Here is a 24,229-nt window from a genome sequence, read left to right as displayed (position 1 = left end):
CAAGTCATGATGGTCGAGTCCGAGTCTTTTACCGACGTGACTCGAGTCGAGTCCCTGTCACAGAAATTGCGACTCGAGACAGAGACTCGAGTCCGAGTCTTGGACTCGAGTCCAACAATCCTGCTCATTGGAGCTCAGTGGCTCTCGTCCCCGTCTGGCTCCCATAAGGAAAGTGTACATGTAAACAAAGCATGACGTCATTATGTCTCGGAGCTATTGAGCGTTAAGTAGTCGTAGTCGTCAGGACAGAAACATACCATAGTCGTATCTTTAATATCAAATTGTAGGGATTTTGCTGGATATTTAAACCTATCACAGGGTGGAAACTGAGAGGTTTGCGTTCGCAGTAAGAGAATTTCGCCGTCAGATTGAGACAAAAATGACAATGCTATTAAGCAAAGCATAGCCAATAGGAATGTCGCCGACAGATTGAGACACAAATGACAATGCTATTAAGCCAAGCGTAGCCCATAGAAATCGTAGGTCTTAGACTTGGAACGTTTTAACAATTGCTCAGTGCTGTATATAATTGTTCATAAATATTTGCTATCTTCATTTTTCCCCCCAATTATTATTAATTGTTTTCTGGGGGGGATAATAGTGTCAGGAATATAATGAAATCAAGAGTATTAATTAAACAGTTCAATCAATGAGAAGGAATTGTTTAACTTAACGCGGTTCCAATTTGAGGGACTTTTATTACGCTGAGTATTTCTAAGAAAAACAAATAAACTGACACAATGAAGGTCAGTCATTACTATAATTATTAATTTTTTTGTCTATAATCAAAATTTTGTGTACAAAGAAGTGGGTGGTACTTGTAAATACAGTGAATATGAATTAACCTAGATACAATATTACTATTGATGGATATTTTATTTAACTGATTTTTAAGAATTCATGACAAATTACTAATAGTATTGTCACCCTCTATTTTGATGATGATTTTTTTTTTTTTTGGTTCTTGCAGAGTGAGCGTCGCACAATTTTTAGAAGTAGATGCTTTAGAGTGTGTCTAGGGTCAGTCCGTTAGAAAAGTCACGCCAAGACGTTCGTCAGATCTTATACCGTACAGATGCTGTTCTTGAAACGGGGAAGAAATAATTTCTGTAATTCAGAAGATGAGTTAGTGTAATAGACATCTAAGTGGCGTATTCCAAATAAGCATGTGAAATTGAGTGCCATAAATCCCATGCTTTGTGGTATTAACCCTAACAACCCCAACTCCATCAAAATCCATCCCCCATTTTGGTGGATTTTGGGGGACCTGGTCCAGAAGGCCTGGCTTGACTAAATATTGATGGAGTATGATGGACTTGGGCCTAATGGCCTGAAGCAGTGCTAGGGGTATCCGATTGATTTTGCCTAGCTTGCTGTACTGCTTTTGTGATAAAAGCCATGTTTAGCAAGTCCATGAATGTCAACCAGTGCGTCAGTGGTGGATTCCATTATGTCATGTACAGTTTTGTATTGGACGCACAGTGATTGATGGATTTTGATGGACTTGGTCCAGTTCCTAGTAAAAGACGCTAGGGAGTTAGGGTTAAGGAATGGAAAAAACTGGTTCCCGATGTGATACAAAACGTTTGGCACTGAGAGCCAGGGTTTGGCAGCTAACTTCAAATTCCTTTGTAGACCCGAGGCCAAAGTTCACGGAGCTAGGGAGCACAGATTGGCTAAGCACATACATTGTTTGTTTAGCAGAAAAAAGGGTTACCAGCTAAAGTGTTACGTAAAGTATGTTGCTCGTGTCTGGTACCCGGCTTATTTATACTTACTACCCAAAAAATGTGCTTACCAATCCCCCTTCCAACCTGCATTCCACGCCACACCACGCCCCCCCCCCCTAAAGTTACCCTACTTCCAAAAATCTTATTAGGCAACGCCTATCCTTTCCCATTCCCAACCCCACTTTTTCAAAAGAATGTTTTGCAAGGCCATAATTACATGTATACTGAACGTTTTCCGATAGGCCCTCAAACTTTCGTAAACAAATATACATTTAATACAATTTTTAAAATGTCAAAAAGTACCCTTTTTTACAAGAGAACTAGAAATTATGAGTGGAGGTATGTAAACTTTGACCCTTTTTATAAAGCTCATTCTGAAATGGATCATGGTAAAACAGTTGTCTTTTTTTGTCCATAACGTACGTCGCAGATGTTACAAATTGTGGAAGGAAAAACTGAAAAGAGCCGTTTGCCTCTGTGCGTGCAGCAACTTGTGAGGTGTGAATTTGAAAATAGAAACGACTTGTGTTGGAGTCTAAGGAACACCGTGACTCGTAATTCACTCCACACGAAAGCGTAATAGTGAAATGTTATTCACTTCGCACGGAAACGTAGTAGTGAAATGTTATTCACTCCCCAGGAAGCGTAATAGTGAAACGTTATTCACTCAGCACGGAAGCGTAATAGTGAAACGTTATTCACTCCGCACGGAAACGTAATAGTGAAACGTTATTCACTCCGCACCGAATCGTGGTAGTGAAACGTCATTCACTCCCCACGGAAACGTTATAGTGAAGCGTTTTTCATTCATCAAGGAAACGTAATAGTGAAACGTTATTCACTCCCCACGGAAACGTAATAGTGAAGCGTTTTTCACTCCGCACGGAAAATTAATAGTGAAACCAAAGCAAGGCTTTGATCGCAGTACAAAGAAATAGTATAAAAGTTTGGACTTTTTGGAGCAAATTGGATTTTGAAATTGGTTTTCTTCTCATTTTCATTGATAAAATTATATTTGTATTTATTGATAAATGGCATTGTGACAAACAGTGCACTATTAAATTAATAGGTAACTTACATTCATACTCGACTCATTACAGTGTCGTTACCTGTATAGAGGAGCAGCCACTTGGCGAACTTCCCCATTCGCGAATGGCCCAGAAAAGGCCGGTCGGAACGATGTAAAATGTTATCTGTACATCTTGCTTCAGTGGTGTTTTGTAATGTATGATTATGTATTTATTGGTGCCCTGAGTTCGTTGCCGGTTTGCTTTTGACGACCTGATTAATTTATTTGACCTTGATTCCGTGAACCTTTTTGCTATTGATTGTAAGCAGTTGGCAAATTTGTGAGTCGATAGTGGGGGGAAATGAAAAGGTGGCTTGAGAGTGGAGACTAGCTCTGGGCCTTAGTCTACCACCCCGCTGGAATAGTGTTTTTACCTCAGAGAAATTCATTCGTGTGCAAGTCTACGTCGCCTGCGAATCACTAGTCTGCAGCTATTGTCCGGGTCGTCGCCCATTCCAACCACGTGACAACATGCTGACGATCCGGTTCGTCAGTTACTTCGTCCGCACGCGCGCGCACCACTGATTACTAGCGCCCATTGGTTAAACACTCAAATTGCGTTAACTTCCGGTTCCAGTGCTACTTACTGTGCAGTAGGCGTGGTTTAAACTGAAGAAACGTCACACTAGCGAACCGGATAGACGGAGCCATAGCTCTGAAAGCCCATTTCACACACAGTCTTAATTAATTAGACAAAAAAGTCTATAGTTTCTTCACTGTTTTGATGAGTGGGAGCAATGACAGAACATGCGGGATGGAGGCTGTAATAGTATCAGACCATAGAGGCGCTAGTCATGTTTCCAGATAGTTCTCGAATTCATGTCAGGCAATAAAAGAGTAGCCAAAGATATCACCAAAGTTGGAGGTCATCCCGACTCTATGTGAATCCACCACCCATTACAGAGGCAGTGAATGTTCATTTCCAATCTCTGCCATATTTTGAGTGCCGATCATGAAACTTGAAAAGTAAAGACCATTTGATAAGTGTTTTTGCTGTATTGCCGAAGATTGCAATTTTTTCCCCCATCAAAATGTCATTTTTGCTTCCCCAAATTTAGGGGGGAGGCACCCCTCCCCCGACCCCAGTGACGTATCTGAACAAAATACGCAAAACCATCGCATATCAGCAAAGGGGTTATAATATAAGGCCTAAAACGGCTGTGTCTCCAAGCTGGTTGCCAGCATCCTTTCATTTGCCTGAATACCGTACACTAGTCCCGCGGGGTACCAGCATCAGATTGATACAGCAATAATAATTGTCGAAATGGATGTCGGACTTTGAAGTCGCTTATGGTAATTATAGTAACTGATAGTTGAATAGACCGTTTGCACTGCGGCCATCTTTGAGGTGTGTTCTTTTGTTCAACAGGGATACGCATGAGTAGACCTTTTGTGTATTCATTGTTCATGATTTAACATAAAGCACACCTCCAAAGATGGCCGCAAAATGCAATCTGTCTGTATACAAAATGTTAAAGCACTTCGCCCCACTGAGTAGGTTAGCTAGTCTATGATCATCACCTTTAAGTACCTGTACAGCTTATTATTAAGTGCAATTTATTAACTATGAAGATTTCTGTTTTTATAAAGGATTAATATTGTGATATTAAAATAAAGCATCCATTGGTTTAAAGCGTCCGTGTGGTGTCGTAGTCTAATTTATTTCTCTGACGTCACATGCAAACTGATACAATATTGCTGTATAGTAAACGTATCGTACATCAAACATATATAAATTAGTAGGTTGTCTTGAAAATGTGGATGTTTATATTACTACGTGATCTATGATATCTGTTTAAGGCGGAAGTTTCGCATGTTTTGTTCCACGATGACGTGTAAATATGTTGTCTCAATATCAGTATGTATGATGACGTCATACAAAAGGGATCTGAGACAAAATTAAGTCATTATGCATTACGTAGACTGACGAAGCCATAGGCCCCGCCACCAGTCTATAGATTGACCAAATCATAAGCCAGTCTGTTAACAGAAGAAGGTAAAAGGTCTGTAAATCGACAGTCAATGAGTCATAAACCACCCAGTAGACCGATGAAGTCTTAATATATCTGTACATTTACCAAGTCATTAAACCAGTTCGTACACTGGTGAAGTCCTAAACCAGTTTATAAACTGATGAAGCCATAAGCCAGGCCAGTCCACTTATAAAAGTCTTAACAAAACCAGCCATAAACCAGGTTGTATGATTATTTACTAAGTCATGTAAACTAGTCTGTGGATTGACGAACTCGCAAAACCAGTCAGTGGATCGACTAATGAAGCCATTGCTATATTCGGTAGATTTACTAAGTCATTAAACCGATTCGTAGACTTCTGAAGTCCAAACCAGTTTGTGGATTGACGATGTCATTAAATACTTTGTAAACTGACGAAGCCATAAGCCAGTTTGTAGACACTGAAGAAGTCGCACTATTTTTAGTACACCGACGAAGTCATCAAGCGGCTCCATATGATCGTGAAATCACAACAACAAAAACAGACTGTAAACTGACGAAGCCATAAACCCTGCAGGTTGTAGACTTATTAAACTTAATCATAAACCAGTCAGTGGATCGTCGAAAGTTTGTGTTTGGTAGTGATAATGTCTCGATGTTGACACATAAGAATGCTCATTTTTCACTTAGTTTATAATAGCCTTTCCCGTTCTTTTTGCTTGCACTTGTTTTTATGATATTTACTTGAGTTCAACCAGTAGTCCTACGTACATGCATGTCAACGAGTTTCAAATTGTTCCAGCGAGAATCAGTTTTCCCGAGTTTTATCTCAAGTCGTCCACGGAATGAACGGCCGCGTACTGGTCCCTTCTTGGACCCAGCCCTTTCCGGCTGTCCTGGTAGCAGTGGTAAAACTTGAGGAACCGCGTGGCGTCTTCGTACCCGTCCGCGTAGCAGGCCTCCAGGTGGCCCTTCGGGGGCGGGTACAGCCCGTTGCCCGTACGGAACATCTCCAGCGCGCTGATGTCGAACCGCTGGCCCGTGGTGTCCTGCCAGCCGCAGGCGAGCTTGTCTCGCATGCTGGCCCGGGATTTTGGGTCCGGGGAGATCCGTATGAGACGGTGGGACGGATGGAAGCTGAAGTCTACATCGACCGGAAGGTTGCTGGTGCGAGATAATGTTGCATCGCCCAAGAACTGAAGAGTTTAAATATAATAGGGGGCCTAGTTATTAAGACTATTAAATCAAGGAAGTGGAAGTGGGCAGGTCACCTGGCAAGGAGGTATGACAACCGGTGGACATGCAAAACCACCAATTGGACTCCAAGCAACTAAACCAGGAAAAGAGGGAGACAAAACAGAAGATGGAGGGATGGACTAACAACACATAGTGGCATTGCATGGCAACAGACAACTCAAGATAGAGTGAGATGGAAAACTGGTGAAGAGGCTTCATCCTGCAGTGGAGCGAAATGGGCCAGACAGACAGACGGACAGACAGACAGACAGTTCAGACATTAAGTTTTCTAGGCGTGCAGTTTAGAATAGGCCTAACTACCCAACAGACGTAAAACTAACTGTAAACGTGCAACATGGAAAGGTTGCTTGTGTCTTTAACCATTGTCTTAAAAAGGAGCTACCGTTGGTGTTTTAAACTTTACAAAATGATAGTACCCTTTTTAATTGTTACAAAAAAGTCGATACTTACGCGGCCATTATAATGTGGTGGATCCCAACTGGGGAACCATGGAACGTAGATACATCCCAGCAAAACCTGAATTCAAGAAATGAGAGGGATATTTAAATACAGCAAAAATCTACAATGTTTTTCATGCAATCAAAAGAAAGGTAAGAATATTGTTTGTTTACTTACAATTTTCCTTAATAATTTGCAAAAAAATCTGTCATCTTTCTAAATATAAAGACGGCGATTGCTTTACATATTCAAGGTGATACTTCAAATAGTATTTACACCCAAGATGTACATTGTGTATATTCATCACAGACCGATTCCCGCTACATCAAAAATGATTTATTTGCAGTAAAAACTGCAATAGAAAAATTGGGATCCAGCGTGTATCTTTCATGTAGGCCCATCTTACGGTAAACAAACGCACGGTGTTTGGATTATATATTGTTGTGTCTCTTAATTGGTATAAACTGCAAAGCTATGTTTATTTTGGATTGAATTTCATACTTCGATAAGTTCTTCCCGGCTTTCGTAGCTGGAGATCTCAACCTCGTGCCCGATCTTCCAGCACCGGTCACCAATCTCGAACTGTTTGGGTCCCCGGGTGCGTATGCTGGAACTCGTTCCCTGGTCCACGTCGTGCACGCTGACCGATTGGTACTTGTCGACCTGATTGAGTGCGGTCGCCTTGACGTGTAGTCGATTCGTGGCCTGTCGAATAAGAGTGTCGATCGTTGAAACAAAAATGTTGTTTCCTTACAGGTCCGTGGCCGGACACATAGTTCAAATTCATGCCATGTACACACAATACGATTTCCAGCAATTGCGGCTTTAGCCATACACTTTTGGTCAATTTTTATGACGAAATGTAGACTTTATTTGTAAAAAAAAAAAAAAAAAAAAAAAAAAACACCCCAGATTGGTTATGGTCCTTTGTGTAAAGTAATCAAGGAATGAACATACGTAACTTACCTTTGGCGTCATCTATGGGAACCTGTTTATTTTGGCAAAATGCTGACTTTCCCTCATCAACACAAAGAATTGCGGGTTTTTTTTCAGTAGAGCAATGGTATACCATCTCAATACAGAACAAAATTAATGAAGCACCATGGGTCAATAGTATAGGCTACCTTTTCATGTGCATCGCTTGGTAGGTTTTCACTGAGCGCTCTGCGTAGACGATCCACGAAGTCAAAGCCCTGAGAAAGCGCGCCAAACGGAAGTGGCGCGACCTCGTCCACGATGTCGTACAATGCGTACAGATATTTCTGCAAGAAGACCAACGTTAATTAAAACTTACAACTGTTGAAGACACTTGCAATGTTTGTGGCTTGATGTCAGTGCAGAGTATTTGCTGTCAAACTGCATCTTGTATACTGGCAAGTCAAATTCAAGATTTCTTCTATTTTCAAAATCTCTTAAAAGCCGCTGTTTCGAGCTTAAGAACTTTGCCCAAACACGTGGAGCTGGCAACGGGGTTACACATTATTTAAATTTGATGTCATATTTGGCACAGGATGTAGATGAAGGCCTTAGTTTGCTCTATTGTCAAAAGGCATCCCGAAACAAGTGTCCATTGAAGTTTGATGGCTGCTTGAGTAACGTCTATGAAGTAATATTCATCCACCCAATACCGGTAGTTCCAAAATCCGGATAATTTCAAAGCTGTACCAAAAAAAATATGAATTCACATTATGCACATTGTGATCACACATTAAATGTTATAAGAAGCACTCCGCATGCGTGGAGAACTTACGGCTAGATTTTCCGGGGCCGTTGCCATGACAGCGGCCACCAGGGCATTGGACGAGACTCCCCCGAAGTGCCGAGCATTGTCGAGCACGGAGGCGCCGTGATCAGACAGGCACTGCGCCACGCCAATGTTGCTGATACCGAAGAAAGAGCTGCCGGCTAGGGCGAGGTCAAAGGGCGGGTTCAGATGCTCACCCATGGCTGCCAGAGAAGGGGGGGGGGGAATCATTTGGTTATTTATGTGGCTCATTTTAAAGGAAAGTCGGGATCGCTCAGTGGTAAATTATTCGCCTAACACCTCTGCGACCCAGGTTCAATTTTCAGCGAGGCCAATGAGCCAAGCATGCAGCCTTGTGATAATACAGATGTTCTCAATACTCTTCAAGCTTTGAAAACTGATCCAAAAATGACTGAAATCTGTCTGCTCAAATCTCTATTGAAAATAGCTAACTTGCAGGCTTGAAGCAGACAAAGGGAACATCGCAACCAGATTAGGCTTGACTAGTCAAACCTGACCCGAAAGACTAACTTTCGAACACATTTTTAAAGTTAACTATAATTATAGTTACTCAGTCAGCCAGTTAGTTAGCGAGAGTACAATTAATAGACGTGTCCTTTTGCGTCAAACAATACCTTCGACTATATAGAATCACACTAGGAATCATATCATTGAAATGAGTACATGTGTATCAAATGCCTCTATATTCCTTATGAATCGGGAAATGTCTCCTTTAACTTAGGAAAATTGAAACTTCTGTACATAAATCCCGGTTTGACGAGTGACTATCTGAGAATCTAGAAATATATAGGAACTGATTAGTTTGACTCTTTCGCAGGTGTTGTAGTCGGGTCCATCGCAAGTCCTTCCATAAGTCCAGTCACAAGTAATTGTATGAACAATGCTTTTGTGACAGTTCATTTGAATAGCTAGTGACTTAATTGACTTGAGACTGAAGGATCGACTTGTGAGTGCAGGGACTTGTGATAGTCTAAACTAAAACTGCTCTTTCGGTCTAGTTTTAAGCGAGTGGCCCAGTAACTTCAAAGGTAAGTCATCGAATCAGACAAAGTGCATCATATACTAACTTGTTGCGTGTCACGTACATGTACGTATACCTAGCTAAGCCTGATGAAACATCAATGGGTTAGTCGTAACACCACCGCTGACGAAGTTTGTCGGAGTCCACGAATCCACGAATCCAAAATGGCCGCTAACAGTTCATTTACCTCCATCGCTATAATCTTGTCAGAGGCTACCGCCTTAACAATGAGAAGAGGTTCATATCGATTTCGTCTCATGTGAAGATTTCCTATTGTGGTCTACAGTGCACAGATATCGCCATGGGGCTGTTTACAATTCAGCCATTCCAAATATTGATTACCAATTGCGAAGTTGGTGTCACCGGGATTAATTCCTATGCAAACTCTACAGCTCGCTTGCATTATTTACATAGAGGCCTTAACTATGCATACTCGCACACAGCTTAAAATTGTGCATATATCAATTAATGATTTGACCATGGAGCAAGGACAGCCAACACTGTCTGCAGTGCTCAATAGATAGATTGCATTCAGCGGCCATGTTTGAGGTGTGTTATGTTATGTTAATTCATTAACAATGAATACACAAGAGGTCTACATGCGTATCCCTGTTGAACAAAAGCACACACCTCAAACATGGCTGCAGTGCTGCCGATCTTTTGGTACTGCTGAAATTAAGAATTAACACAAATCCTGTAGGCTAGTCCCCTTTACAGATATTAAATTTGGACGTAAACGTCTCTCTCTACAGTACAGATGACGTCGATGTCTTGAAATATCCGTAACATAAATCTGAAAAACCATCTTTGTCGAAAACCTGAATTTTTCAATAGACTGTCGATTAGTTCTAGAAGTAGAATAAGATCATGTCAAACTCTTCCTCAGAACTATCGAGAACAACTAGGCCTACATGTGTAGTTTACTAAACTTTTCCGCAAAGTAGGCCTATGTATATACAGTGAAATCTCGATAAGTCAAACTCTGATAACTCAAAACAACTGTTAAGTCAAACAAAGAATCCATTTCCTTCATACAGTACGTAGTATAACAATGATATACATCCTTGTCAAATTTTGAACCTAGCTTTTCCCTTGAGGTTTGACTTATCGAGATTCCACTGTGATTCACTTACCTGCTTGATTGAAGATGTACCGCTGCCGAATGTGTTGAATTGTGTGTCCTTTCTCTATGATTTTTCTCAATACAAATTTTTTTTTTCGAGCTGGTGTTTAATTTACACGCAAACCGTAGGCCTGAATTGTTTTGCAACCCAATACGAAATTTCTCTATATGCACACTATCAATTCATGAATTTCAATTAGCTGTACTTGAAACAAAATCTCTTTGAAATCTCTCTGCACTTCGCCGGGCTAACATGATCCACTGCATGCCAAAACAAAATCACCTCCCCTTCAGGTTATAATATTTTCCACGGCACGCCGTCAACATGAGCGGGTAAACACTCGGCAGTCCACGGGACAAAGGTCCCACTAGCGGCAGACTGGTTTACGCTCCTGGTGTTGAGTTGGACGTCCCCCGGATTGCTAAGTCAATAGCAACGGTAAACGATCCGCGAAAGACGGGATCCAAGCGGGGTCAGGGTCCGTCTCGTTTATCGCAATTCAAGATCCACAATTTGTTGCTTGTCACTACTGAACGCGAACGACAGCTTGTAGGAATTTCAAAGTTACACCTGCTAAAACGTGTGTCAATTTTGTTATTAATTTAAGTGAACTTGAACTGTCGTGAAGTTGTCATTTGTTGACACTTACTTTTCGATTTGCATAAAATAGTAGTCGGTCCCTTAGCTCGTCGTTGGCACTTCAAAGGCTTTAGGCCGTCGTGATAACGTCCCGATTGTCTCTTTTGTGGTGGGTACTTCAACGATTAGTGGCACTTTTATTTGGAAGCAGACGACTGTTAAAGGAATGTACATTTTGAAAAAGCTGTCATCGCAGTTGACGGATCACATTTTGTGGCTTGAGATATCATAATGCATTACCCACGACCACACTGTGAAGTTTGACAGACGCCCTCATATGTTTACGTGCTCGCGCTGTGAGTCACAATGTCGCATTGCCGGTGTCATATGAAAATCGGTTTCGTATGAAAATCGGACTCCTTTTCCCTTATATTGGTTAAACCCTATCACGCGACCGGTCCCTCTCCCAATTATCTATGCATGAGCATGCGCAATACCACCAATGAGTCTGTATTTCATATGCTACACCGGCCCCAGAGGGTTTCAGACCAGTATATATAGATTTACATAAACCTCAGTGATAATTACACGCACTTCTAAAAATTGCTACAATTGCTCACTCTCCATGCAAGGTGTTTGAGACACCCATCAAATTAAAGCTTATTTCATCATCTTTCATTTTCTTTTCATGTTTTTTTTTGGGGGGGGGGGGGTGGTGGTAACGGAATGACCAGTCCTGAAGCCCATCGCCGTTTTGAAAAAGGACGCCTACGCTCCATTGCAAAATAAAGCCATTTTAGAGCCTAATTTTATCCAAATTTCACAGAAATACGAACTCGCAGTCCTGTGCGCGGCTTCTATACCCAAGGGCGGATCCAGGGGGGGGGGGGGGGGCAAAGGGGGCCATGCCCCCCCCCCCCCAAAAAAAAATAACGAAACCAATTTTTTTTTTATGTGACATCGCAATAAAGGCAGGCAATGAGTACACCACCATCTTTTCCTCAAAAAACATTGGTTAAAGTGGTCAGAAATTGCCTCAGATCGCACCACAGAGCATCTAGAATCCAAAAAATTGTCAGGGCCCTTAAGCGGGCCCCGAACCCACGCCGTAATTTTTTTGACCCACTTTTTTGGGGGGGACCCAAAAATTTTTTGGCCCCCCCCAAAAAATTGTGTTCTGGATCCGCCCTTGTCTATACCCTTCTTTTTTTACGAACCCTTAAGTTCAAGGCCCTTAAAAAAATTTTATTCCGGATAATATGAGGGCATGCATCATGATTTGCTGGCCTGCACCCAGGGCTATCATTGCGTCGCGGCCGTATCATAAGTCCGACGCCTCATAGGTCCGAAAGTGTCCATCTAACTTTTTTGGAAATAAATACAAAACCATGACGTCAATTTAGATTTTTTTTATTTTGCAGATACTCCTTATTCTTGACCTAAGCCCGTATGAGTTTCATTTAATTTCAGTCACGCATCACTGCGCAATGGTCAATATTGATCACAAAGACATTTTTTGACACTGTGACAAAGTTCCTTGCCTTAATAAATTGCAGTGCTGTGTTAATATGCAAGCTGTGAGAAATTCTGTGAGAAAGACTGGTTTTGAATTGGAATAATTTGCCCTTGAGCATTAAACTGATGTCTTGCCATGATGACTGACAGCCAAGCAATGATTCCAATCCCAACCACGTCAGACGGACACTTTTTTTGGGGGGGGGGACGAACTGTAGAGTGAAAACTCGAGTTGAAATTTACCAAATCCGATTGAATTTAAGGACAAGACTGAGTGAAATTTTTCAACCGATAGGATCCAGTTTTCACTGGAGTTCCGACAGAATTTCTCCTTCATGAAAACACTTCCTTCTAAAATTAGATCTTCACTCTAAACCGTCTAGGTTATCTTTGAAACTTAAGAGAGTATAATGCTTAGCGTATGAATAGGCCGTCTAGATGTACTGACGGTGTCTTCATCAAATTCGGTTGTTTTTCCCAACGATTAAAACTCGTATGTTATATTTTAACGGTAAACTACTTTGTTTTCTATGTTGGCGTCTGTAACGATTGAAAAGACATCCTTAGGTGTTTAGGTAGATCCACCTTGTGGGTTGGAAAGCACACAAACTTTCTTTAATGCTAGATAATTAGCAAGTCAACTTGAATTTATTTACTCGGAGAACAACCAATCCACGTCGCGTCGAAGGCACAAGGTTGTAGTAAATATCTTGCAATTACGTTATTTATTCATTGCAATACTTCTATCGTGCAAATTCGTTGTGTTAGAGTGTAAATCCCACAATTATTGTTCACCCAAATTGATGTTATATACCGACCGAAGGGCACGATTTCGGTCAAAACGACAATCTGAAATTGCATATAGCTTATATTGAACGAATAGGCCTATACAGATAAACAATACTTGTCATTACAAGTGCATACAGATTATATCATATCTACACATAAAACTGATCGCTATAGCATTGCCAAACTTGTTACTTTTAATATTTAAAATGAAGATACAACATTTGCAGACATCAAAAACAAAATGATCAAATTATCCCGAAATTCATTACTGGACTGTTAGGGAATGACAGTCTAAAGCATCCTGTAAAATCATGGCTCCTTGTGTGCTGACATTTTAAAGTAAAGTGGTATTTTTTAAAATCAATTTTCAACGCTGGTCGGCCGACCAGCGTTGGAGAAACCTTTTTTTTTTTAAGTGCTCCTTATTGTTCATATTTAGATATTCCGCATTTTCTTTGCAATTGATTACATACCTGTTAAGGGGTACAAGCCAGCTAGACTGATTCTCTATACCTTAAACTTTCCCAACGTCTATAAATTGTTCCGTTACATCTTAAGTGGGGTCAAGGAACCAGACTACAATACCATGATGGGTTTCCTTGGTTTTTCCAGCATCATCGAACCCAAAAAATGAAACAAGTCATTTTAACAATATTTGCTATAACATATCCCTCCCAATCCATTTATTTCTGAAAATTACAGCAAAAGCAAATGTTGTACATTCCCTTTAAATAGAGATAATAGTAAACTTCGATTCAGACATCTGCAAAGACATTCAACCGGTAACTCATGATATCCAACGTTACTGGAGATACACTGAAACAAAGTGATTCGTTTTATTTTGGCAACACAAATTTAGTGAACTAAACCACGTTTTCGCAACTTTTGATTTTTGATTGGTGTTCTTTGTAAAGTTGAAATCACTTAAAATGTTAATTTATACATGTACATGTATAATTGCTGTACAATACTACGCCAAAGCATTTAACACCCTTTATTTTAATTGTCGCTTTACAAAAAAAATCAATTTTGAAGGCTTAAGAGCGCACCGGACGCGGAGCCGAGTAGCACAAACATCATTCAATCACACAATATTTTCATTTTTGTTTCCAAAAACGGGTTACGAGTCAAAAGTCTCATGAATGCTTGTAGCTGGTTCTCCACCGATTTGTGTGTATTATTCTGATAGCGATAGTTTGTTTTACACAACGTCTGAATAAATCCAGGTCATCTGATTGGTGAGTCGTTGATCACATGTCATTGAATTATTCGTCCAAAACCCATGGCCCAGCTGCACCACAAAACTAGACGTTGTATTGTACGGTCACATGATTGGTGCTTCTGACCAATCAGACGACGAGGGTTTATTCTGGAGTTGTATAAAACAAATAATGAATGTTTGTGAGTGCAATGGTAAGAATAATTTTATGAGGTGACAGATGAAATGTTCCATTCCACGAGGCGAAGCCGAGTGAGATGGAACATTTCTTCTGTCACCGAATGAAATTATTCTTACCATTGCACGAATGTGAAACATTCATTATTTGCTTTATATAACACCTGAATAAATCCTCGTCATCTGAAATTTTTCGGGGGGGGGGGGCAGGGACATTTAACCCCCCCCCCCATTAAATTAATAGCAATATGACTCCGCGCCTCTTTTTCTTTCTTTTTTGCCCCGCCCCCCGCGACGCCCATGACTGTTTGACATTTCCTCTTGCAATTTAAAATGCTTATTTACAACATCACGGCAGTGATTAGTGAAACAAATTTCAATTCATCATAAGAGGTTTTTCTTCAGTTGTGATCTGGACAACGAGCACGTCTGTTTCGTTCCTTTAAAATTGGCTTTAACTAGGACTGTATTTTTTGGCGCTGACCACACTCTATTCTTTTGGTTGTATTAAAATATTGTTTGATATTTCCGTTTGAAATTTAAACGGTTTGTTTAAGACATCAGGACCAATCAATAGTCACAATTCAATTAAACACAACAGATACCCCCCCCCTAACCAATCAGCCCATCAGTTCGTCTTTTATCGGCCACCGGCCCTTCGTACACCCCGTACTTATTCAGAAACTCTCGCGCATCCAGCTTGCCCTGGTCGTACAGCTTCTCCAACACGTCTCTGGGAGGCGGGTTCAGGACGAACTCCAGGCCGCCGGATGAGCCGGAGCTGATAGGGACCCTGTACATGTTGAACGGCGAGGCCTCGTAGTGCTCGTGGCTGATGTCCTTCCAGGTGGAGGTGATGTTGTCCTGCGGGCGGGAGTGCGCGGCCTGTTTGTTCGGGGAGATGGTGATGAGCGTGCCCGCTGGGAATCGAAGATCCTCGATCCCGCCCGGGCTGGTGTTGAGGAGCGATCCGTCAACCCAGAACTGAAAAGATGTATGGCATCTGTGTCATTATTAAAGCAAGCTTGTGCCGGAAGATAATTCAGGACGGATGGAACAGAGGCTAATATTATACACATTCAAGAAAGATACATGTACCATTTTTCTCCCCAAGGAGAAGCAATGCTTTCATCTAGTGGTGTTTCAGGTCAACACGAAATGTTTTACCTTTCCTTGGTAAGACGGAGCTTTCCAGTCACTAAACCACGGCACATACATGCTGGCTAGAAGAACCTTTAAGAAACAAAACATGAAATGTATGCCTTAGTTCGAGTTGTATTATTTTTTTTAAATTTGTGTGATAAAAGGAGTGTATACAGGGTGAGTAAAAAAAAGGAAACCCAAATAGCAGGACCATTTTTGTAATGAAGTTCTGCATGTAGCATTTTCAAAATCTAGGATATGAAAGCCCAATTAATAAGCTTTCTTTTAGAGCAAGAATCATTCAAATCACTCGTGTACTGTTCAAGATACAGGATTTTAAACACAAACTCTGTTTTAAAGTTCTTTCCACGGATCACAAACAAAGTATAAGTGTTCTTTCAGTAAAACGAAAACAATTCACGTACATCCCTATGTGAATGGTTTTCGTTTTGCTGAAAGAACACTTACCTTTTTTTTGTGATCCGTGGACAGAGCTTTAAAACGGTGGTTGTGTTTAAAATCCCGTAACTTGAAAAGTATATGAGTGATTTGAACGATTCTTGTACAATCAAAAGCTTAGGCTATTAATTGGGCGTTCATATCCTAGATTTTGAAAGTGCTACATGCAGAACTTCATTAAAAAAAATGGTCCTGCCATTTGGGTTTCCTTTTTTTTTTACTCGCCCTTTGTATATGTTTCGATAAGGATGTACACATGTAACCTTCTTCGGAAATGCTTCGGAAATGGTTCAGCACGGGGTTTGGGAATGCGGGTCTTGAGACTTTAATTGAGCAACAAATTGAACAATGTTTCTATTGTTTCCAGGGATCTAATGAAAGAAAGAAAGTAACAAATCTACATCTTCTTGAAAAACAGGTCGATTATAAAACAAAAATGACCAGTTTATCCGGCAGCCACACAAGTTTCAATCTCCAAACGCGCTCAAGGCTTCAAAGATTTTTTTTCATGAACGTTACATTTGAAACATGGAAACAAACGAAGGCATCAGAGAACTTAGCTAATAATAAATTACAATTCAACCAAACTCTTCGATCTCCCGTGTAGGTCTATTTATACCAATGCGTTGCATATTGATCTTGCCTTGGTGCCTGCTAATGCGCATGCGCGCATAAATTTGACTATATAAGCAAAGTTGGTCTGTTAATTCTTCCTGCCTTAATTCCTTTCCTTTTTTTCTTACCTCAATCAGTTCTTCCCGGCTGCTGAAACTGGTCACCACTTTCTTGTCGCCGCACGCCCAAGTTTTCCCGCCAAATTCCAGCGCGTTGGGTTTCTTGGTCGGCCGCGGCACGATGGCGGTCGTCTTTGACCTCGGGTCAGGGGTCATGGAGACTAACTCCATGATGGGCACATGGAGGCGCCCTGTGCAGCGCGTGTGAGCGTCCTCCTTTAAAAGAAGTGGGAAATATTTGCCCAAACAAAAGGGAGGGAAAAATCGTTACATTACTAACTTACCTTACCTCATTGTGAGAAGAATAATTAAAGTATTAGTGTGACACATTTGTGAAACTGTAGCGACTGGTGAGCTGTCAAGAAAAAAAGAAGGAATTTGTATCATTTTCAAACGATCTCCCAGCAGAGCGATCGTTGGCAAAACGGCTTTTTTTTTTCTTTTCTTTTTACAAATACTCCACTCGCTAATTATAGGCACAAGCCAGTTCGCAATTTACTTAATGCGTTCATTCGGCTACGTATAGATACATTTACGGGTTTTTTTCTTGGCCACAACATAGCCAGCACTTAGGCCTGGCCTGTGACAGCTGCACAGGCCTAAAAAATGACCTGGGTTTTTCTTGTATTTTCTGAACATTATACACATAAAACATTAAACTGCAGCCTCGTCCCCATAGCGTCGAGCAATACGCTTCCACTATCAGCTCTCTCGCTATACCACAAGCTGCTGCTCTACTAACGTCCGACTGTGGTCGAAAGTAGACCTGGGAACGAGGTTGATTAATCTGGTTAGTCAAACGATACCTGTAATAAATGACTAGTCTCCAAATCAGTGTATTTAATAAAATCACAACAGTTCACATTGTTGTCTCATGTACCTTCAGGTGGGTTTGGAGGATTTCCCGGATGTCGCTCATGAGGTCATAGCCAGGGGTCACGGCGCCATATTGCATCGTTGAAATCGAGGCTGCCAGGCCGTAAATCGACTGCAGATATTGCTGATGATGAAGAATAAGAAAACTGTTGTCAAGAAAATCAAACAAATTCAAATATTTTCCTCGCTTCTGGCTATTTTAAAGCAGCAGCATATATCAGAATATAACTCGAAATTAGCGAAGAGCAGTAATGGCAGAGCTTGCTGAGATGAATCTTACTTGGGGAGAAGCACAGTACATCGCAAAGGACAGGACCAATTGGAGAGAGATCATTGTGGCCTTATGTCCCACTAGGGATGAAGAGGACTAAGTAAGCAAGTAACTCGAAATTGGATTTTAAACATCTTTGTGTTCTTACAGACATTGCTGGTCCCAGAGGGCCAGCCTAGTGTTTTCTTGGCACCTGTCCCACTGGCTGAGTGATTGATTGACTTACAATTGTGAGCAGGGCAGTGCTGTCATATAGGAGTACCCCCATAATTCCATGGGCTAAATCCTTTAATAAACTTTATCTCAAAAAGGCCTGCCTTGGATTACCGTTAAAAAAATGACAGAAAAATGATTAAGCTTTTATTTGATGTTTGTCTTGAACACCTTGGAGAATTGCGAAGATAGAACAGTGTTGGGCAATGTTATTCACCCGACATTGGTATGAATTTACCTAATTGTTGGTTATGGGGTGCTGTGGTCCAATGATTGCGGTGTTCGACTCGTGTGCCGTGGTACATGGGTTCGAATCCTGACCGTGGGAACGTGGTGCTTGTGCTCTTGAGTAAGGCACTTTACCATTATTGTTTCGTCCTTCGGATGGGACGTAAAGCCGGTGTGTTGTGTAAGGCACGTTAAAGAACCCAGTAACACTTATCGCTTAGAGAAGGGGTTTGCCCCGGTGTTTCTGGCAGTGGCTGCAATTTGCGCCGCAGCACCTTGTAAACCCTTATAAGGTGCTACATAATGGGTCTCATATTTCTCATAGACTTCATTTACCTGTCTTTAATAATATACATAATTTCCAGCGCCTTGAGTACCTAATTGCTGGTAGATACGTGCGCTATAATACGCCGGTATTAATTCGGGTAGAAATGGCACCAATTTTTGGTAAGAATTTGCCCGAGAGAATTGGCATCTGGTATGTTGACCAATTACATTGGGCAAAATATCAACCCCGGGCCATCTGCCCATTTTCTTTTGAGTGAGGCTGTTTCTCATTGGTACTGGCTGTGGCAATTTTAACTGATCAGTGCACCTTTGGAGAATATATCCTCCCGCGTTCCCAAGATTATTGCCCTTTCAATTTCATGCTGCTTAGCGGAAAAGATATCCAGATCACAAAAACTGAAACTAAGTACCAGTCAACAGTAGATTTCTGTCAGTGCATAGCAGCCTCGGACTTACGGGGAGTCTTTCCGGCGCGCTGAGCATGACGCACGCCGTGCTGGCCCCCGCTGACGTCCCGCCGTAGGACCGCACGTGACGCACCACCTCCTTGCCGTAATCCAACATGCACACCGCCGAGCCGATGTTGTAGACACCCAGGAAAGACGTGCCAGCGAAGGTGAGATTGCAATGGTCGGACGACATCTTAACTGTGTGAAAAAAATGATCAATAGTTTAAAGTTGATCAAAGAAATTGAGCGATCAGAAGCGGGGCTTGAACCTGCGACCTCCGGATTGCCGTTCCGGTGCTACCGACTGAGCTATCCAGCCGTTTGTTGGCGCCCCTCCCCCCCTCCGGGACACCGTCGAGTGTGTTCTAGCATTACATTCACTGTGTGGACTTCCGAACAAAACAGGTCCACATAAACCAGGTAGAGGCGGCGTTGTGTGGACTTGGGCAAGTCCACACAGTGTTCCCCCCCCCCCCCCCTTTCTGGAGGACAGGTTTAGAGGCATTTTTGGGTTAGGTTTATCTGTGGCAAAATGAAGAGAGACACTAAAGGGAATCATAGAAAAAAATTGATAGAAAGTGTTTTCACAGTGAGAATAAAATGAATTATTTTTAAAAGGTTTTTCTTAACTACACGAAAGCAAGGGAATGTCCACACTAGGTACGTAACGTAAACATGTGGGGTGTGTTTGTGTGTGTGTGTGTGTGGGGGGGGGGGTGACCAAAATCTAAATATTGCCCGGCAGTGCAAATTCGAAAAGCGAAGGTTGGGGGGGGGGGGGAGCTGGACATCACATTACACTAGGGACGCTCTTCGGGATATAGATGTATATCGATATAATATGTATAGACCTACTGGCGCTTAGGCCTACATCAAAAGAGCGCATTTTAAAAGATGTGTACTTTGTTTCTCCACTTTTCAGTGCTGTTGAATACATTTCGGTTGTTGGCATGTTCGAAAAAACACCTCAAATCCGCATTCTTTTGCTCTTCACAAAAATTGTGGGGGACGATTCAATAGACCCCCCCCCCGGTCAAAAAGTGGGGGAGGGATATATAATAACCCCATCCCCCGGGATTTACGCCCAGTGGCGAAGGGGGTTGGCCGAGTTGTATTAGACACTGCGATGATCGATCACATTTCCCGCTGACGCTAATAACATCTCAGACTATCGTGGTTGTCTGCGACTGCTTTTCAGTTATCTTATTTGCCCAAAGATCTCTGTGCTAAGCTGGTGTAGAAAAGCAAAATCCTTAACAAACAACGGCAAATATTGACGACTCATGCGTAGCCTCGGGAAAAAGAGTTTTCAAAGCGCGAATTCTATATCTGTTTGGATCTGTTTGAACAACTGAATGAAGATGGTGTTAAGGGGAGATGATCATAGGAAATTTCACAACTGCGGGTGCATACCAAATCCATTGTTACAACAATGTCCTTCAATGGCTGCTACACTTAAATTCAAATTCAGTTATTTTACTCTCTAAAAACTGTGTTTCGCACTTCAACACTATCTTGCTATCACATCGTAAACATGTTTGGAAGCTTAACAGTATGTGTTCAATTCTTAAACGTCAATGTTCAATTGCTAAACACTATCCACCAATACTCTAAGCATTATGTCTACAGTTATAGGGTACAAATTGCATCACTATGATACGGTACAACAACGAAACTGGAAGATTTTGTCAAGTCGGCAAGGTGAATCTGCCATCAATGCATGTCAACTCATACCTATAGTCATTTTATTTCTCATGGTCGAGTGGTAAAGCCTCTGCACTTGCGAGCAGGAGGTCGTGGGTGCGAGTCCCACCCGGGTTAACGTGTGATTCATTTCTCGCAAGCACACAGGAAAACAATTATAGTTCATACAAAATTACGCAGGTGAAGGACAAAAAGCCAATTATACTGCATTTACATACGCAAAATATTACCACCATAAAAATGGTGACATTATCATAGTTTCTAAGGGATATAGTCCTTGTTCCCTCAAAATTCCACCAGTCAACCCACTTTTGAAGTAATTTCACCCTGCAAAGCACGCACTGCAGGTGTTCGATCGATTTTCAGGGTTGCTCCATTGTGCCCATGCCCAGACGTTTAAAATTTACATGAATCAGGACTCTTAAACTAAATACAACAAATCGATGGTAGCACTAAATAAATAAGCGTGTGGCAGGCACTATATACGAGCCGTGTATACGTATTTACCGAGCTTTTACGCAGCATATACAGTGGTTGTTTAGCTCTTGCTTGTATTGTGGTGTTACAATGCTGAACATAAATAAATACTGTATACGAACAAGAAACTGCCTACATGTACACTGCGAAACACAGAATCTTTACGCCCAAATAGAATTCGGCTGTTGGTTTTGACCACAAAACGAACCATCAAATGGGTCTGCCTTATTTCCAAAAATAAAAAATGTGCTCTTCTCTAGTGAAAATTATCCTAAACAAAGGACAAGATTAGGCCTACATTAGAGTGACTGAAATTCAGTCAATTGAATAGATCGACTTTTCACTCGAGTTTACAATGGATTGATCGTCATTCAAATATGTCAAAATCTAAAACCGGACAGATGATTTACACAAATGTTATCGTCAGTTGTGCATTTTCCCCTCTTATGTGATATCATAGTCTGTTTAACGAGAATAACACCTATAGGATCTGTGTGCCGAATCAGCCTATACAAGTGAACTAGTCATGCATTTACTTCGGAGAGGCAGGCCCCACACGCGGTACTTGTATGGCCTCTGCTTTTAGAGGTTACGTCGCTTTGGCAACCGGCAACAAAGTTTAACCCTGGGGCCACTGGCGTCGAATTCAGTTATTCCATTCACCGCGCTATAGCTGGTGGTGCTGTTCACAACATCTAAAAAACGGAGTGCAGCGGGCTTGACATGTTTTCGTGGTTTAGTCATTCGAGCTGATCTACAAATTAAAAGTTTAATTTCGACTGGCAAATTAAACTTGAAACGCAACTGATCTTGAAACTGAACACTTGAACGGCTCGCAAAGTATTCCACAATTACTTACCCTTCTAGATTTGTACGCTATTCGCTAAAACAAATCATCATACAAGACTAGTGAAGCTGGTCAAGGTAGTAATCTGAGTCATTTTTTTAGACCAAAGTGAGACTTAAGCAATTCTAATTCACAAGTGACAACCAGTCAATCAGTCAGTCGGTTAGAAAGTCAGTCATTGACGGGTACCAACGAAAGGCTGGCCCTCATGTGACCAACAACAACCTGAGATTTATAGGCCAATATAAAACATGTGCAAATCTTTGGCTGTACTTTGGATTTACCGATATGGCCTTTAAAAAAATCTCCATTCAGCAAATTGTTCGGCAACTTGCAGTGACAAACAAAATCACGTAATTCAAACTCGTATTTTCATTTCGTCCTTACCTTTTCCCCTTGTGAAGATGACACCGAGTTTCATACGACAACAGTTTCACAGGGCCAGGGTCACTACTCCAATCACTGACGGAAATACGCTGTCACTCTCCATGCACCGTGTGTGACAACTGTACGGGGATTTCAGAAACTGAAAAGAAAAGACAACAAAACTCCGATGTAAAAAGTGAAAGTGCCCACCTGCCGAGCAAGGACATAAAAGCGCCCCGGTGTTCGAGAATAGAGCGCCCGCTGTCAGCTCTTTAGCACAGTGTTGGTTCATACAGGGCGCCCCGTGCACTGCAGGTCGCGTCGTGAGCGACCTCTAATTCCTATGATCTCTCATTGGACAGATTTTTGTACACTTCAGTGTGTGTTCATGACGCATGCGTACGAAACAGGACCTTAATTAGTCTGGTTCCCTGACCTGACAATTCCCCGACTCTCTGACGTCTAAATTGTAGGTCAGGTAACCGCCACAGGGCTAAAAATAAACATAATGACCCTTTTTGCAAAGCTCGGCTCCGTTTCCGGTTTGGTTTTTTATCATAAAAAGCTTTTAATGTTCCAATCGAATTCATCACTTGCTTCATATATAATAAAGTTTGATATTTCTGTAAGAAACATTTACTAATGTTGATGTGGAATCTTCAAAGTTACGGACCCAAATAGCAGGCGAAGCCGAAATGGAGACAACGCCGAGTTTGCAACCGTCGTCAGATTCAAAATAGTACACGAAGCAGCAAAGCTCACCCCTCGTACGATCCGAGTGCATGCGTGATGCACAAAGTCGTCATTGAATTTCGAGCTTTCTTAATGGAAGCAATGAATATTAATTATTATCTCATTTTTTTTTAATAAGCATGGCAGGTAAATAAAACCTACTTTACACCCGGAAATACCCGGGCGCTATCCGAGATTGTCGACGAAATGCAATCGGCAAAACTTTCGGACATTTTCGGAAATGGGAGATATTCCTCCTGTTTTGGTCACGTGCCGTTATATATATATTGCAGAGGTTACCTGACCTAAAATTCATCAGAAATAGTCGGAATCTTTTGGTCTGGGAACCAGACTAAATATGCCCAAATCCGAAATTCAGGAAAAAAAATACTCACAACCCTCCAAGGTGTTTGACACACACATCAAATTAAAGCTCATTTCATCATCTTTCATTTTCTGTTCATTTTTTTGGGTTTAACCTGTGACTTTTGGGAGAAAATTCCATCCAAAGATAGTCACCCCTAGAAAAAGTCCCGTAGCCCATCGCCATGTTGAAAAATGATGCCTCCGCTCCATTGCAAAACATAGCAATTTTAGGGCCCAATTCCATTCAAATTTCACTTTAGAAATACGACCTCGCAGTCCTGTACTCGGCCTTTACACCGTTTTTTTCCCTCACAAACTCTTAAGTTCATGGCCCACAAAAAGCTCTAATAGCAAAACAATGATGAGAGCATGTAAATCGTGATTTGGCCGGCGTTGGCATTTCGGGCCTATTTACTGGCCTGCAACCTAAAGGCGGCACTT

The 24,229-nt window shown here is 41.6% G+C and overlaps 2 protein-coding genes across 6 annotated transcripts; both read right to left on the bottom strand.

The window, feature by feature from the left end:
- Window positions 1–4,439: 4,439 nt before the first annotated feature.
- On the bottom strand, window positions 4,440–11,223 carry LOC119726713 (patatin-like phospholipase domain-containing protein 4). Of its 4 annotated transcripts, none has more exons than XM_038198542.1 (6): window positions 11,006–11,223; window positions 8,197–8,393; window positions 7,571–7,708; window positions 6,948–7,151; window positions 6,459–6,524; window positions 4,440–5,947 (listed from the first exon to the last, which is right to left on the bottom strand). In XM_038198542.1, exons 2-6 carry the CDS (start codon window positions 8,389–8,391, stop codon window positions 5,576–5,578), a joined length of 975 nt encoding a protein of 324 aa, XP_038054470.1. In that variant the 5' UTR covers window positions 8,392–8,393; window positions 11,006–11,223; the 3' UTR covers window positions 4,440–5,575. The 4 variants fall into 4 exon arrangements, with proteins under 4 accessions (XP_038054470.1, XP_038054452.1, XP_038054460.1 ...); XM_038198524.1 differs by lacking the exon at window positions 11,006–11,223 and adding an exon at window positions 10,366–10,991; XM_038198532.1 differs by lacking the exon at window positions 11,006–11,223 and adding an exon at window positions 9,279–10,213.
- Window positions 11,224–14,867: 3,644 nt separating this feature from the next.
- Window positions 14,868–23,021, bottom strand: LOC119726633 (patatin-like phospholipase domain-containing protein 4). Of its 2 annotated transcripts, none has more exons than XM_038198400.1 (6): window positions 22,709–23,021; window positions 19,304–19,493; window positions 17,852–17,971; window positions 16,981–17,187; window positions 15,803–15,868; window positions 14,868–15,619 (listed from the first exon to the last, which is right to left on the bottom strand). In XM_038198400.1, the coding sequence occupies exons 2-6, from the start codon at window positions 19,487–19,489 to the stop codon at window positions 15,248–15,250; spliced, it is 951 nt and encodes a 316-aa protein (XP_038054328.1). In that variant the 5' UTR covers window positions 19,490–19,493; window positions 22,709–23,021; the 3' UTR covers window positions 14,868–15,247. The 2 variants fall into 2 exon arrangements, with proteins under 2 accessions (XP_038054328.1, XP_038054320.1); XM_038198392.1 differs by having other exon boundaries at window positions 19,304–19,494; window positions 22,712–23,021.
- Between the last annotated feature and the right edge of the window lie 1,208 nt (window positions 23,022–24,229).

The sequence above is a fragment of the Patiria miniata genome, unplaced genomic scaffold, assembly GCF_015706575.1.
Source record: "Patiria miniata isolate m_02_andy unplaced genomic scaffold, ASM1570657v1 HiC_scaffold_1, whole genome shotgun sequence".
Taxonomy (NCBI): Eukaryota; Metazoa; Echinodermata; class Asteroidea; order Valvatida; family Asterinidae; genus Patiria; species Patiria miniata.
Note: the sequence above shows the minus strand (reverse complement) of the source record. Positions and strands in the feature narration are given on the sequence as shown.